Below are 17,672 nucleotides of genomic sequence, written 5' to 3'. Positions count from 1 at the left end.
GAGCTCCTTTTAGGGCAGTGATCTCCCCACTAGGGCCCCCTCCCCAATACTCAGTGGATTTAAAGAGCCCACAGACATGTTCCAGCCTTTGCCTTCCCTTACCTTATATTATATCCATCCATTCTGTCCTGGGAATGTATGAGAAAGATCCAGTGAAAGGCTTTAGTAGGGGAGGAATTCATAATAAATATCTTTTTAGCACCAACTATGGGCAAGACCCTGAGGAAAATTAAAAAGTGTAGGCAGGATAGATCCCCATCCTTTTTTACCTTATGGTCTAATGAGAACTTTGGCATATAACAGAGGATAAATATTCTCCAAAATAATGTATGGTATGTGAATCAGAGAAGTCCAAAGTGCTATGTGAAATGGTCAGAATAATCAATTACCAAGCAGGAATTAGGAAGACTTCTTAGAAGAAAGAACATTTTAATAACGATGATGGTGGTTAAAATGATGAGAGCTAGCACTTTAAGGTTTGCAAAGTGCTTTACAGATACCATTTTTCCCTCACAACAACCCTGGGAGTTAAGTGCTATTACCATTCCCATTTTACAGGTGAGGAAACTGAAATACATAAAGATTAAGTGACTTGCCCAGGGTTACACAGCTAGTAATCATCTGAGACTAATTTGAAATCAGGTCTTCCTTACTCCAAGACCAGTACTCTATTCACTATACCATCTAAACACCTAGCTGGGATATAAAGGTTGAAGAGACTTTATACAAGTGGAGAGCAGGATTGAGGGCATTCAGGTAGGGAACAGTGTGAGCAGAGGCACAGAGGTGGGAAATGTAGGTATGCCTATATACACATATGTGAATGCATGTAGGAATGTATATGTGTATATGAGATGGCAGTTGGTCCAATGTGGCCAGAATTGTAGATGAGGTGATTCGGAATAGTATGAGAAAAGGTTGGGAGAGGTGAGATGATACCAGATATTGAGGGGCCTTGAATGACAGGCAAAATTAAATTAAATTAAATTTTGCAGGGTTTTGATCAGAAGAGTCATATGACTCAAAGTATACCTTGAGAAGAGGAGAGATTCTCACAATGAATCAGCGGAAAGAGAGAGAGGAGGAGGAGGAGGAGGAGGAGGAGGAGGAGAGAGAGAGAGAGAGAGAGAGAGAGAGAGAGAGAGAGAGAGAGAGAGAGAGAGAGAGAGGACACACACACACACACAGAACTACAGGATCCTGGGTACTTTTGACTGTGAACCTGAGGAAAGCGGGAGGAGGGACACAAAGTCTAGAAGGACATGAGGAGGGATAGGATCACAACCCGTGGAGAAATAGATCCTGCAAAAGTGAAGGAGCCATAGAACATTGGCTCACAGAAAGAAACTAGGATGCAAAGGTGATAAAGGGTAGGAAAGAAGGAAACAGGCATTCTTTTTTTTTTTGGATGGGGGAAGGTAGGGCAGTTGGGGTTAAGTGATTTGCTTAAAGTCACATGGCTAGTTTTGTGTTCAGTGTCTGAGGTCGGATTTGAACTCAGGTCCTCCTGACTCCAGGGCTGGTACTCTATTCGCTGTGTCACCTAGCTGCCCCAAGGAAACAGGCATTCTTTAAGTACCTACTGCTAAGCACTGTGTCAAATGCTTTATAAATATGATCTTATTTTATCTTCACAACAACCCTAGAAGGTAAATGCTGTTATTATCTACATTTTACAATTGAGGAAACTGAGGCAGGCAGAGATTAAGTGATTTGCCCAGGGTCTCTAAGTCAGTAAGTGTCTGAGGCTGGATAAGAATGATATTAATAACAACAGCAATAATAATCACTTGCATTTATACAGTACTTATTATATGGCAGGCACTGTGATAAGTGCTTTATAATTATTATCTCATTTGATCCTCGAAACCACCATGAGAGGTAGGTGCTATTATTATTATCCCCCTGTTACAAGGAACTGAGACAAAGACAGGTGAAGTGACTAGTCCGGGGTCATACAACTAGTAAATGTCTAGGGCTGAATTTGAACTCAAGTCTTCCTGACTTGAGGTCCAACACTTTATCCACTGAGGAATAAAGACAAAGAACAAATGTTTGCTTCCCAGACTTGGCTCTATTGTTCTTCAGGTTTCTGTTTCCCCTCAGTAGTACTAAGGTGGCATTCAATGGGCAAGACTGAATGAAGTTAGTAAAAAAAAAATTATAGATTTTCAAAACTGGAAGGGACCTCAGAGACCTATAGAGTCCTGCCTCTTGATTTTAAAGATGAGGAAACTGAGGTCCATGGAGGGAAAATGACTTGCCCATGGCTACTCAGGGAGAACCTATAGCATACTATAGTGGCAAGCAGCCTGGAACTGGATTTAAAGGGTTTGGATTCAAATACTGACTCTGTCACTTACTACTGTTATAACCTGGACAAATCATTTAGTCTCTCCAAACTTGGTCCCTTCTAGCTCTTTATCTATAAGTTTTTCTCTTTTCTTCCATAGCCTTTTAAGAAAGCACTTTGAAGCATTTGTTCCTGTTTGTCATAGTGTTAAGACTGAAGACAAAGTCTGCCTAGATGGAGGCAGAGGGTTAATTTTCCTTTTTGGACTGGATAACTGCCTGCCCAGGGGAAGGGAACTTAGTTGGCCCAGAGACAGGGGAAAGTGAAGGTTTGATTAGGGGAAGGCTTAAATTGTCGGAGTGATGAAAGGAGACACCTTCCAGGCTCTTTGAAGGGACGGGTGCTTTATGTGCAGGGACAGCTGGGGTCCGGACAGTGTGTTGCCTCTCAAACTCAGCCCACAGTGACCTCTCTGTTTCTCCCACCCCCTCCAGCTGTCACTACTGAGACTAGATGCAGTACACAAACATAGGTCAACACACAGTTACTCCCTGGTGGGCACAGCCCAACCCCCTAAGGCAACAAGCTTTGTTGACATAAACAGTGTGTATGAAGGATGGGGAGGGTTGGGGTGGGGGTGGCCTGCACAGTTTGAAAGGGGGAAATGAGTCCCCAGTGGCCTATTACCTTAAAATGGATCCTAGGATTCTGGTTCAACTTTGGTAAATGATAAAATAAGTGTAGTGTGGCTTCCATGCTTCTTCTTTCCCTCTTCTTCTGTCCTGTGCTTCTCTTTCTGTGCCCCATTCCAGCAGCCTATGGTTGCCATCTTATCTAGCCTGTCCTCTTAACTGGAGAAGAGTATCTGATCAACTCACATTAAAGTGTCAGAGACTTGATGGCTGCGGCCCTTCCTGAGCATATTTTGCATGATAGATAGATGAAAGATAGAAAGATAGATAGATAGATAGATAGATAGATAGATAGATAGATAGGCTGACAGACAGACAAACAGATAGATAGAACATTTATTAAGTGCTTACTAGGTGGCAGGCACTGTGCTATCTTAAAATAGAATCTCATGGGAGAGGACAAGGCTTAACTACAAAGGAATTAATCAGAGATGGTGGAATTTAGGATATCAGTAGGGAATATGGGGAAAGGTTCCCCTCAAGTCATGCCAAGTATATCTAGGTAGGCTGAGCAATGCCATATAGTAGAGAAACTATCTCTCTCTCTCTCACACACACACACACACCTTCCAAACATTTGCCAATGTTTGCTCACATCTACCACACCCAACTACATTTAAATATACAAATGCCATCCCCCCTTCTTTATCCAACATGGTCAACAGCCCCTTTTCAAAGCCCATGTTTTGCCCCATATTCCTCTCCCATCCCTTTCCAGAGGAACTCCTAGGGCATGGGTATGAAATTAGGGCAGACTTACTAGTTGATAACCTTGTCCTCCCACCTCCCATTCCTACTCTAATGAATCACCAAAACACCACGTACACAGACTGAGATGCTCATCTGTTATTTAGAAAAAGCACACTCACAAAAATACTATGTGGACACACTGAGGTGTTTAGACAGGTGGAAAAACACACTCACCACAGGACAAAAAGCTATGCACACACACACATATATATATACTCAAGCATGCTTTAGCTGAAGGAATCCTGAGATATATCTGGCTCTGGCTGGAGGCAGCTTCTGATTTTGTTTATACACAACTCAGGGGTAACTAGCAACAAGAAAGGAGGGGGGAGGTGGAATAAATGCATGGGACTAGGGGCTGGAAATTGGTAGTGGGGGAGGGGTAGAAAGTTGAGCAGATGGGGTAATGTAAGTTTAGGGACTATGAATCAAGGAGTTGGGGTTGGAGGTGCTGGGTTTTAGTAGATCAAAGACCAAGTTCTAGAAAGTACTGGGTAGGCCTCTTAGACAACTTTATACCTTCAGGTTAAGGTTTCCCTTGGTTTTCTGGAAGTATGAAGAATCCAAAGAGGTCTGTACTAGCCCATACCATTTACTGTAACAGGAGGCGCACGTATGTCTGACACTAATCCCTACAGAAGGTGTGACCTTAGGAAGGAGCCTGCCTACACGGGTCCCCCTAAGGCATGAGCCTTAGTTTAGGACTTGCAATCAGGTCTTATATATAAGACCGGCATTTTACCTAATGTGCTATCATAGTTACCTACCTGGCATGTAAAAGATGAGAGGATGTTAAACAAATGGAGAGCAGGGGTAAAGGCATTTACTCGGGGGACTGTGTGAGCAAAGTCACTGAGGTGGGAAATGTGGACATGCATGCATGTATGTGTGTGCATGCATTCATGAATGTGTATGTATATGCATATGTATCAAACCATTAATGTATCAATAAATATTTATTAAACACCTTCTGTGTGACAAGTACTATGCTAAACACTGGGGATACAAAAACAAGTAAAAGACAGTCCCTGCACTCAAGGAATTTACGGTCTAATCAGGGAGACAACATGCAAACAAATAAATACAAAGTCAGCTATATACAAGACAAATGCTTAGTAATTAACAGAGTAAGACACTAGAATTAAAAGGGATTCGGGGAAGCTTCCTATGAAAGGTGGGATTTTAACTGAGACTTAAAGGAAGCCGGGGGTTAGCAGTTGGAGCAGAGGAGGGAGAAGACTCTAGGCATGGGGGAGCAAAAGGACGGGGTGTTTTGTTCCTCTTGTTCATGGAACAATTTGCTTATTAGTGTCACTGGGTCAAAGCATACTGTTGGGGAATAAGGCATGAGAAGACTGGAAAGGCAGGAGGGGCTAGGTTATGAAGGGCTTTAAATGCCAAAGAGAGCATTTTGTATTTGATTCTGGAGACAACAGGAAGCCATTGGAATTTCTTGAGTGGTGGGTGGTGATGACATGATCAGACCTTCATTTTAGGAAAACCACTTTAGTATCTGAATGGAAAATAGGAGCAGGGAGAGACTTGAGGCAGGCAGATTCAAAAGCAGGTTATTGCAATAATCCAGGTATTAGGGGATGAGAGTCTGCACTAGACGGTTAGAGAAGAGATGTATTGAAGAGATGTTGCAAAGGTGAAATCTCAGGCCTTGGCAACAACTTGGATATGAAGTGTGAGACATAGTGAGGGGACAGCTGGGTGAGAGCACCAGCCGTAGAGTCAGGAGGCCCTGAGTTCAAATTTGACCTCAGACACTTAACACTTACTAGCTGTGTGACCTTGGGCAAGTCACTTAACCCCAATTGTTCTGCCTTCCTCCTCCAAAAAAAAAGTAAAAAAAAAAGAGAGAGAGACATAGTGAAGAATCTAGGATTATTTGTAGGATTCAAACCTTGGGGACTGGGAGGACAGGAATAAGGAAGGGTAGGAGAGGATTTGGGGGAAAAGATACTGAGTTCTGTTTGGGACATATAGAGTTTAAGATGTCTACTGAGCATCTAGTTCAAGATCTCTGAAAGGAAGTAGGAGATGTGAGATTGGAGGTCAGTAGAAAGATTAAGGTAAAAAAGATGGATTTGAGAATCATCAGCATAGAGATGGTAATTAATGGTAATTAAATCCATGGGAGCTGAAGAGGATCAACAAATGAAGTAGTATAGAGAGAGAAAAGGGCCTGAGACAGAACCCTGGAGGAGGACCCAGCCAAGAAGGGAGAGCAGGGCTGGTCAGACATTTAGGAGAAAAACTAGGAGAGAGTAGTGTCCTGGACCCCTACAGAAAGGAGAGGAAAGAGTGATCATGTCAAAGGCTGCAGAAAGGTCAAAGGAGAATGAAGACCGAGAAAAGGTCATTGGCTTTGGCAACTAAGAGATCATTAGTAGCTTTGGAGAGAGCAGTTTTGGTGGAATGATAAGATTGGAAGCCAGCTTGCAAGGGGTTAAGAACAGAGCAAGAGAAGAGAAAGTGGAGGCATCTATTGTAGAAGGCCTTTTTGAGAGTTTAGCTACAAAGAGCAGGAGAGATATAGGACCATAGTTAGCAGGGATAGAATAATCAAGTGAGAATTTTTTCAGAAAATGAGCTAGTAGTTGGGAGAGATTGAAAATAAGTGAAAGAGGGGTGGCCAGGTGGCTCATCGAGTAAGAGCACTGGCCCCAGAGTTGGGAAGATCTGGGGATCAAATCTGGGCTCAGATACTTAGCACCACACCCAGAAATAACTGGCCGTGTAATGTTGAGCAAGTTACTTAACCCTGATTGCTTTTTATTTTTTTTTGTCTTCTAAGTCTCTTCTGTGTGTTTTTAAAATTTAATATATTTCCTTAATTTTTTTAAATGTCAAAAAACAGTATTACCATAGACACAGCAAAACATAAAAGTAGTATTCTACATGAAGCCATGAATCTCCATTTCACATTGCTTTCTTTAAAAAAAAAAAGTAATTCTATAGCTTTTAAAATTGTCTTGTTTTCTACTTCTTTTTTTTGCTGTGCATTTCTTTTTCACACACACACACATATATATATTTGAATATTTGATTTTAAAACTTTCAGTTCCAGATTCATTCCCTTCCCCCCCTGCCACCCACCCCCACTGGGAAGACAAGCAGTTCAGTATAGGTTGTACATGTGCAGCTAATGCAAAACAATAACGTAGTAGATATATTGTAAAAGGCTGACTATATTTCCCTCCCTCTTATCCCACCTCCCACTTGTTCTATTCTCTACTTTGATCCTGTCACTTTTCAAAAGTGGGTGCTTCCAACTTCCCTCCTCCCCAGCCTGCCCTCCCTTCCATCATCCCCCCTCTCATCCCCTTCCCCCGCTATTCTCCTGGAGGGTGAGATCCCCTATTTAGTGTGTATTTCACTCCCTCCTCAAGCCAGATTCAATGGGAATAAGGTTGACCCATTCCCTTTTGCCTTCCTATTCTTCCCCTCCATTGTAACCATTTTCCCTTGCCTCTTCTGTATGAGATAGTTTACCCCAATCTGTCTCTCCCCATCTCCTCTCATTATATTCCTCTCACATCTTAATTTCACCTTTTAAGTATCATCCCTTCCTGTTAAATTAGTCCTGTGCCCTCTATCTATGTATACCTGTAAACATATATACACACATTCACATATGTATTCATGTGCCCATATACCCTCATATATATATATATATATATATATATATATTTCTAATCCCTTCAACTATTGAGAAAAGTTTCATAAATTACAATTATTTTTTTCCATGTAGGAATGTTAATAGTTCAACTTTGATAAGTTCCTTATGATTTCTTTTCCCTGTTTACCTTCTCATGCTTCTCTTGCTTCTTGTATCTGAATGTCAAATTTTCTATTCAACTCTGGTTTTTTCAGCAAGAATGCTTTAAAGTCCTCTATTCCACTGAATGACCAAATTTTCCCCTGAAACATGATACTCAGTTTTGCTGGGTAGGTGACTCTTGGTTTTAGTCCCAGCTCCCTTGACCTCTGGAATATCACATTCCAAGCCCTTCTATCCCTCAGTGTAGAAGCTGCCAGATCCTGGGTTATTCTGATTGTGTTTCTACAATATTCAAATTGTTTCTTCCTGGCTGCTTGTAATATTCTCTCCTTAATCTGGGAATGCCGGAACCTGGCTAAAATATTCCTAGGAGTTTTCTTTTTGGGATCTTTTTCAGGAGGTGATCGGTGGATTCTTTCAACCTCTATTTTGCCCTCTGGTACTAAAACATCAGGGCAGTTTTCTTTGAGAACTTCCTGGAGGATGCTTTCTAGGTTCTTACTTTGGTCATAGCTTTCAGGTAGTCCAATGATTTTTAAGTTATCTCTCCTGGATCTATTTTCCAGGTCAGTGGTTTATCCCATGAGATATTTCACATTGCCTTCTATTCTTTCATTTGTTTGGATCTGTTTAACAGCATCTTGATTTCTCATAAAGTCATTAGCTTTCATTTGCTCCAATCTAATTCTGAAGCAATGATTCTCCTCATTGAGCTTTTGAGATTCTTTTTCCATCTGGCAAACTGGACTTTTTAAGGCATTCTTCTCCTCATTGCCTTTTTGAGCCTCCTTTGCCATTTGAGTCAGCCTGTTTTTTAAGGTATTATTTTCTTCAGTCAAGCTGTTGACTCTCATTTCATAATTTTCTTGCATTGTTCTCATTTCTCTTCCCAATTTTTCCTCCACTTCTCTTATCTGCTTCTTAAGGTCCTCTATGGCCTGTAACCAGCTTGTATTTTCCTTTGAAGCTTTTGGTGTAGGAGTTCTGACTTCACTGTTTTCCTCCTGTTCCATGCCTTGCTCCTTCTTGTCCCCAAAATAGGAGTGTAATGTTGGAATCTTCTGTCTGCTTTCCTTTCTTTGCCTGCTCATTTTGCCTCTCAATTACTTGACTTTTGGGCTTTTTGCCACAGTAGGACTCTGCCACCAGACAGGGGAGTTTTCGTCCCAAACACTGGGGTTTTCTCAGTTGCCGGAGGTATTAGATGGGTGCCCTCTCTGAGGTCTCCACATGCTCTGGCAAGTTGGACACACACCCCAGGACCTCCACCCTAGACTGCAATCCAGATCGAAGCAGGTTAAAGCAAGAGCGATTACCCCTCAGACTGGTGCTTGGTCCCCCTACACTCTGCAGGCCAGGAGCTGAAGCCTCCATGTGGCGCTGGCTGGCTGTACCAGCAGCGTCTCAGTGGTTTCTTGCCCCCAGGGGTAGAAGCCACGCACTCCCACTTACTGGGTCCCAAAGTCCAGACTGCACTGGCCTCTCACCTTGTCCTTCGCATCTATGTATTGATAAATCTGGAAACAGTCACAGCTGCTGCTTATCTGGAGTCCCTCTGGCAGACGGCTGGTCAGGCCCACCCTGGGGCTAAAGCCTCGGCATGGGGCTGGGCTCGGCTCCCAGAGCGCTGCGCTGGCCGATTCCTGCCGTTCTGCAGGGTGTCCTCAGCTGGAGGTTAGCTTCTCTGTGTCATTTTGTGGGTTTTGCAGCTCCAAAGTTTGTTTAGAGACCCCTTTTTACATGGATTGTGGAGGGTGGAAGCCGGAGCTGCGGGAAGGTCGTGCTTCTACTCCGCCATCTTGGCTCTGCCACCCCCCCATTGCTTTAAAAAAAAAAAGAAAAGAAGTGAAAGAATGGGGAGCACAGAGGGGGCAATCTGTTGGAAGAGATAGGATTGAATGGGATCACTTCAATAAGCAGAAAGATTAGCCTTGGTAAGGAGTAAGGCTACTTCATCACGTGAGACAGAAGTAAAGGAGGAGATAGTAGCAGTAGGCATTTGAGTGACAGGACAATGAGGAAGAGGGGGGCAGGAGGGGGTTCATGGTGAATGGCCTCAATCTTTTTCTATAAAATTTGAGACAATATTCTCAGCCAAGAGGATGGGGAGCCATGGGAGGTGTGAGGAAGGATGTAAAGGTTTGGTGAAGAGGTGCTGTGGGGAGTGGGGTAGTGAATTAATAAATCAGGTATAAGTGGGATTATCTAGTAGCAGTGAAGGTCCAGTTGAGATTGTGTGACAGAAATTGGTAGTGGACCCAGATGGAGTGGTCATGTGATTTTCTTCACCTTCATTCAGCAGTACGTGTGTAGGCACAAAAGTGACAAATGGCCAGTGATCCAAGGATTACACCCATGGCTGGGTGTAATTGGTGATATGATAAGGAGGATAGGGATTCAAGAGAGGAGGGAAGTGTAGAGTTGAATTGGTTCACCAAGGAGTCAAGATGGGGGGAAGAAGAAAAAATGGCTAGGGCAAGGGAGATGGCCTGGGAGACAATTGAGGAGGCAAGGAATTGGAGGGCACAGTGAGGATTAAGGATGGAGTATATAAGAGAAGGCAGAAGAAGAAGTGAAAAGCCAATAGATTGACTTTTATGGTCAATAAATGATCAGATAAAGAAATTTCAGAATTCATGAACATGGAGGTTTGTGGGTGAGGGCAAAATGGCAACATCTTTGTGTGTCGCTGAGGTGGGTTGGAGGAGTAGCTCGTGGGAGGGTGAGTAGGTTGAGGAACTGAGTGATTAGGGCATTTGAGGGAGAATAAATATGTGTTTTTAAGACTCCTAGTATGAGAATAGGAGTTGGGGGGGACAGAAAAATTGTTAGCCAAGAATTGAACTCACTGAGGAAGGAAGGGGGTGTTGAAGGGTGGGTGGTTTTCTGCAGATAATAGCTACCAGAATTTTCATTGGGTGGTAGTTATGAATTTCATGAACCTCAAAGGAAGAGAGGTGATAGAGGAAGGGTGATAACCTGGAAATAGCAATGGGAAGCAAGGAGTATTTCAACTTTTCCACCTCCACCAGTGAGCCAAGGAGGATGAATGAAGGTCTAGCCAGTATTAGTACATGTAGTTCAGAACTAACCCGTCAGGGTTGTTGAAGGAACTCAAATAACCTCTTAACAACTAAATTTTGAATAGTATATAAGGAAGAAAAAAGAGCAAGATGATGAGACAGATATTCACAGATCAGAGGAGTGCAGATTTAAAGCTGAGAAGGAATTTAGAAATCATTTAGTTCAAACCCATGTTTCATAAATGAGAAAAATGAACCAAGGTCACATAGGGGCAGAGCCTGAATTCATACCCAAGTCCTCTGATTTCCAAAACCCTCCTCTTGGCATGAAACCAGGGAGACCAGCCTTGAGGGAGAGCCTTGGGGGCAGGCATGGGAGTTGTCAACCTTAATACTAGATGAGAGGAGGCTTGGGACCTCGGGTTTCACAGATCTACCTAGAATAGAAAGATGATTGGTCTTGAGTTAAAAGACCTCAAGCAACTTGTATTAGATGGTTTCTAAGGTTCCTCCCAGCTTTTGTGATAGTATTGAGTAAAACCACCACACCTACCACCTTAGACTAGCATGGACATAGTCTAAGACCCTGAGCTCAAGAGCTCTGGGAATAAGCATACCTTGCTTCTCCTAGAATATTGACCCCACTGTCAGGACTTGGGAGCAGCCATGGGGAGATGAAACCTGGCAACTACTTCTTCTGGTACCTTAGTTCTACCTCTCTCCCAAAGACAGGAGCTTGCTCTTGAGTGGGCGCACATACACACACACACACACATATGCACACACACACTCTCTCTCTCTCTCTCTCTGTCTCTGTCTCTCTCTCTCACACACACACACACACCCATATTCTTTGACAGTCAGAGCTACTGAAGAGACTTAAAAGAAAGTTCTTGCCACCAAAGTCTTTGCTTCAGGGTTGTTCAATATCAGAAATGGATTCTTTTTTAATTAGTGGAAATTACCTCAAAGAAGGTTTGCTTTGATAAGGACCATTGACTCCATTTGACTTTTCATTTAAACCACCTGCATTTGTTGTGTCTTCCATTAGAATTCGAACTCCTTAAGAACAAGGACTGTCTTTTTTTTTGTATCCCCAACACTTTGCTCAGTACTTAATAAAATGCATTTGTTCATTTATTCTTTCATTCATTCATTTTGTGAACATACCTACAATCTAGATTCCAGTCCTAAATCTACCACTTAATGTGTCTATGTGAACAAGTCACTTTTTCTAATTCTCAGTTTTCCTTATCTGAAAAAAAATGGATTTAGTAATACCTGCTTAAGGGCAAATACTTTTCAAAATATTTTGAAAATAGCAAACCTTTACAAATATAAAGGTTTTGTTTTACAGGGACTATAATTTTATCCTCATAGGGTGCTTCTAGTAAGAGCTGCCTGGGGCAGTAAGAGTTTAAGTGACTTACCTAAGGTAACTACTGTTAATTTTGTTTTAAGAGGACCAGTGACATCATGGGATGCTCACCGTGTGAATGAATCAATGAATGGTCTGTTTTGGGATTTTAAGGTTCTGCTTCTTTCCCTTCCCTTCTTTCTCAAGGACACCCCCATCCCATCCATGCACACACCCAACAACATTCCTGAATATCTCCACCCTTACCAGGCCAAGGTTGTGGGCTCCGAAGAAGAGGAGTAGTATGATCCAGTTGAGGACAAGCTGGGTAGCCTAGAGACCGAGGGGGAGGGCCAGAGGACGACCAAAGCCCCCGCCCAGATCCTTCCACACCAGGTAGGAGGCATAGGTGAATTGGATTTAAGTGCAGCAGAGCTACACAAAATCCTCAGCCTCACTCTCCCAGTCATGAAAGTCCAGTGGCAAAACAAAAGTCAAGGTGACTGACAATGGCCCAGGATGCAGTGGATGACCTTAGCATCTTTGATATCTGACCAAGCTCCACAAAGCACCTGCTTTACTCACCTTCATGGCCATTGGGACAAATAGTTCTCATCTACCCAGTCTTTGTGTGCTTGGGGTAGACACCCCCTAACTCACTGACAGGTTGGAGGCCTGTTGGTTACTTTTGACCTGGTTTAGCCCATCTGCTGAGACAGTTTAATTGGTATGTGGCCACTACACAAACCATACACCTTCTTGGAGCCCCAGGTGAGAACTGAGTGCTAGGCAGACACCAAAAGTGGATGAGCAGCCCTGAACAAGGCTCAGGAAGCCTTCACAGAGGTGCTCATCCTTCTTAAACAACCCACATACCACCAAGTCACATAGCTAGATTATATAAGAAACCAGGGCTTGGCCAAGCTTTCCTGTCTTCGAGGTCAGGTCTTTGCCCACAAGCCCCACTGCCTCTCACTATTGCTATTGCTATTATTTTATTTATATACATTTATACTTGTGTATTCATATACATTAATACTGAGACTTTCAAATAGACACATTTATACTCAAAATTAATCACATACTCAGAACCAATTGCATTTTTATTTTTATTTGTAAATTAGCTTATTTTAAACAGATTCAAGGTCCTCTTTATTCTAATAGGCAAATGATGACAAAGAAGAAAATAGAGTAGCTTGGAATTGGAGAGGAGGTTCAAGATCAGGGCAACTTATTAGGAAGGGTATGGGAATATTGATCAGAAGCTGTTTGGGGATTTCTTATCCCTACCCTCCCTCCTTTCCCAGTCCCTTCCCTTAGTTTTCTCAACCCCAATCCTTGACATCTGTCCCTTTTTGTCCCTTCTCAGATTCTCTGTTTGGCAATTTTCCTGTCTTAGTCTATCTTCTCTCCCATGGATTGAACCTGGGATTGGGAAGAGAGCTGTGGCTCTGAACTCGAGTTGTCCATCCATAGACGATAGGCCAATGAAGTGGTCAGTGTGAGCCAGGCCAGGTAGGGCAGCAAGAGCAGGACAGCTAGGCCATTGATGGAGTGCCAGCTCAATGCCATGCCCAGCACCAGTCCATAGAGCAGTAATAGGTGGCATAGGGCCTGGAGAGAAAGAGATGGACAGTGATATGGGGAACAGGGGTGGGGTGGAGGTAAAATTAGGCCAGGGGAATGGCAGCGATAACTCTGGCATTAGTAAGAGTTTCCCTTTTACAGTATTCCTTTTCCCCAGCTCCCCACTTGACCCCTCACCCCCTACCTTGCCCCACAGACTTTATTCTGGGATTTCCTCAATAAATGCTCACCGAACGAATGAATGAATGAGTGGATGAATATCCTGCTTTGGGAATATTAAGGTACTGCTTCTTTCCCCTCCCCTCTTTCTCAAGGAAAACCCCATCCCATCCATGCACACACCCAATCACATTCCTGAATATCTCCACCCTTACCAGGCCAAGGTTGTGGGCTCCGAAGAAGAGGAGTAGTATGATCCAGTTGAGGACAAGCTGGGTAGCATAGAGACCGAGGGGGAGGGCCAGAGGACGACCAAAGCCCCCGCCCAGATCCTTCCACACCAGGTAGGAGGCATAACTTTGGGGAGAAAGTAAAGAATGTATCTTAATAGGGAAGGTCTAGAGGGAGGTGGCAATGGACTGGGGAGGGGAGAGAGCAGAAATAAAGAAGAGGTCATTAGAAGACTGGGCATAGGACAACCAGGGTAGGAAGTTCAGCACAAGAGGAAATTATAGGGCACATGTGAAGCAGAAGGATCAGAGTACAGTCCTGACAGAAAACTACTGGGAAAAGAGACTGGGGACCTGAAAATAATGAACATTTCTTTTTTTTTTTTTTCAAGTAGTTGGTAGGGTGTATTTACATACTTTCTTTGAAAAAGGGCAGGAAGCAACAACAAAAAAGTCAGATATATACATAGAATGTAAAACAAGGCGAGGAAACAGGGACCTCCTTAAACTTTGAGCATTGGACTCCCTATTAACCCATAGTATGATTTGTTGACTTTTAAGAGACTTTTGTATCTTTTTTTGAGTTTTAACACGTTAAAAAGTGACATAGAATTTTTAAAATTATGTAGTGTGATTCCTAGGTGATCTTTTTATCAGGCTTAGACTTTTTTTAAAAACAGTTTTCAACATTCACTTTTATAAGATTTTGAGATGGACATTTCTAATCCACTTTAAGGATGACAAAATGCTTTACAACAATTCTGTGAGGCAGATAGTTCAAGTATTATTATGTCCCTTTTATACCGACATAGACTTGGTTAAAATAACTTGCTCACGTCCATACAACTGTTAAGTGTGGGAATCAGGTGGGATTTGAACTCAGGTCATCTGACTTTAGGTCCAATGCACTTTTCTTTAATGACACTGGTCTTGACAGACAGAGTGTCTCCTGAAGTAGGGTGAGGAGGTATAGCAGAGAAGTAACAAATTTGTTGTGTCTGACTCTTCAAGACTCTCTTTGGCATTTTGTTGGCAAAGATACTGGAGTGGTTTGCTATTGCCTTCTCTAGCTCATTTTATAGATAAGGAAACTTGAAGCAAATAGGGTTAAGTGACTTGCCCAAGTTCACACAGCTAGTAAGTGTCTGAGGCTGGATTTGAATTCAGGAAGGAAAGTCTTCCTGACTCCTGGGCAAGTACTCTATCCATTGTGCCACCTAATTAAGAATTTAGCCTGCGGGCTAGTATCAGCCCTAGTGGAACAGACATGGGTCTCTGGAAAGTTGCAGTAGCCCCCTCACAAGACTGTTGGGAGAAATAAATGAAATAAAATTTGAAAAATCACTTAACATAGTTCCTGGCACATAGTAGTTAACTATATAAATACTCATTCCCTTTTCTTCTCCCCTCCTCCCACCCTCCATATCTTGGGCTTGTTTAGAAGTTTTGGACCCAGAGGTACTTTATTCTTATTCTAGCCCTAGAAAACATTGGGACTGGGGCCTGAGAACTGGAGACAGGATTGCCCTTAGGGCCTCACCCCATGGTGGAGTAGATGGCAGTCCACACAATTAAGAAGATCTTGTTGGGTGGCCACCAGGGTGGCTTTTTCAGGGTCTCATACCAGGTGGGCATGTGCTGTTGAGCAAACAACCAGCCCACAATGGGTCCCACATGGGGCAAGGCCATGAAGAAGGTACTTTCAGGCCACATTGTCCAATGCATCTGAGCCTGAGGAGGAAGAGGAGATACCAATGATTAGAGTGGCCTTGAGTTTCACCCACTCTCCCACCTCTTTCCTCCCTTCCCAAAACAGTCTCCCTTTCAGTTTTCACTTCCTTTCCCATCACTGTCCTTCTGTAGAACCATAGATTAATCACATACCGATTTTGTGACACCTAGAACCAGTATCTAGAGCATTAGACTTGTAGTCAGGAAGACTTGTATTCAAATTCTGCTTCATATACTTACTAGTCGTGTGAGTCTGGGCAAGACACTGGGAGCAGCCTCAGTTTCCTTATCTGTAAAACAAGGGATAATAAAAGCACCTATATCACAAAGTTGTTATAAGGATCAAATGATATGACATGTAAAATGCTTTGACAGCCTTTAATCATCTAGTTCATCTTTCTGTTTTTCTAAACCCTATGAAAAATTTGAGGGCCCAACTTAAGTCCCACATCTTCCCTGAAACTTCTGGTGCTGTTCTTGGCCTTTACAGTAAACTGTCTTCTCTGCCTCTCCCTAGCACTGACTGTCCCTACTCTCATTGAGCACTTGGTGCATGCAGACTGCCTCAATTGTTTAATGTATACTGTGCTTTTCTCCCCCATGAACCCTCTGAGGCTGAGTCCTTTATATCCCTCAAAGCACTTGGTAGAGGGCTGGACACATAAAGAACTCTCATTTAACTGAAATAACAAAGCATAACTGAACTAAATCAGAGGCATGATGGGTAGGTATGATGTAAAGTAGACTGAGAAAAACCCTGAGTTTGAATCCTGCTCTGCTACTGGGTAACGTAGGAGGGGAGGAGGGAGACAAGCATTATATAGTGCCTACTATGTGCCAGCAACTGTGTGAAGCACTTTACAGATATCTCATTTAAACTATTATCCCCTTTTTACAGTGGAGGAAACTGAGGCAGACAGCTCTTAAATGACTTACCCAGGATCACATAGCTAGTAAGTGTCTAAGGTCAGATCTGGACTCAGATGTTCCTGACTCCAGGTCCAGTATTCTAAGCCACATAGCTACCATTTTGGACAAATTACTTCTCTAAGGCCTTCTGTAGATTTCAATTCTTCCTTAGTAAAATGATGTGGTTGGACTGTGATATCTAAGATTCCCTTCCTGTAAAAAATCCTATGAATTCTCTTGCATCTGTTCTTGGACTACATTTTAATCTCTTATTTTTAGTATCTGGTCACCACCAGGAATTATCAGTCTTCATTTTAGCAAATATATGACCTTCCCCACACTGCTTAAGGAGTTATCTACCTTCCACAGACATTGTGCCCCAGTGATCCCAGCCTGGCAGCCCTGAGCTAGCCCCGCTCAGCCTGGAGGTGCCAGTTCCTTCCCGCCCAAACTCAAACTCAGCTGCTTGGCAGTCTGTTTACTCCCTTCTCTAAGGAGAGAAACTTCATCTAACACTTGAGACCTCAGGGGCTGCAGATTCTTCCTAAGCTTCCCTACCTCCAAAGTATAGGGCAGGGAACCCAAGCCCAGACTACGGAAGCTCCTCAGTGGGGAAAAAAAAAAAGTCCAACCCCAAGGTCACATGGATAGTAAGTATATGAAGTAGGATTCAAACACAGGTCTTCTGGACTGCAGGTCCACACTAGTATTTGTTCTAATCTGCTTGAAATGTGCATGTTCAAGATCATTCAGGATCCTCTAGCCCAGCCCCTCAGTCTCACATTGCTCTCACATACATTCTTGCCCCGGATAATTGAAATTAAACTGACTCAACAAACTCATCCACAGTTACCGTAACTCAATTGGTTTCAAGGATCCTCTGGTCTGACTGGCCTATTCTTTTTAAGTCTGACCTTTCTGCTTATTTTTGTCTATTTACTAGTTTCCTCATTTATAAATTGGAGATAATAGCAGCCCCTACTTTACAGAGTTGTGTTGTGAGAACCAAACAAAACAACCTATGTAAAGTCCTTTGCAAACCTTAAAGCCAGACACAAATTTACTAAGCACCTACCAGGTACCAGGCATTGTCCTAAGCCCTAGAGACACAAAGAAAGGCAAAAGGCAGTCCCTTCCCTCAAAAAGCTCAC

General features: G+C 42.9%; 1 protein-coding gene across 1 annotated transcript; it reads right to left on the bottom strand.

Moving 5' to 3' along the window:
* Positions 1-12,972: 12,972 nt before the first annotated feature.
* On the bottom strand, positions 12,973-15,977 carry TSPO2 (translocator protein 2). Its single transcript, XM_069073720.1, has 4 exons — positions 15,853-15,977; positions 15,422-15,612; positions 13,867-14,008; positions 12,973-13,519 (listed from the first exon to the last, which is right to left on the bottom strand). Exons 2-4 carry the CDS (start codon positions 15,604-15,606, stop codon positions 13,301-13,303), a joined length of 546 nt encoding a protein of 181 aa, XP_068929821.1. The 5' UTR covers positions 15,607-15,612; positions 15,853-15,977; the 3' UTR covers positions 12,973-13,300.
* Between the last annotated feature and the right edge of the window lie 1,695 nt (positions 15,978-17,672).

The sequence above is a fragment of the Petaurus breviceps genome, unplaced genomic scaffold (genome assembly GCF_028583685.1).
Source record: "Petaurus breviceps papuanus isolate PSGF00001 unplaced genomic scaffold, PetGlider_PUasm1.0 90865, whole genome shotgun sequence".
NCBI classification, from domain to species: Eukaryota; Metazoa; Chordata; class Mammalia; order Diprotodontia; family Petauridae; genus Petaurus; species Petaurus breviceps.
This window is presented reverse-complemented; position numbering and strand designations above follow the sequence as displayed.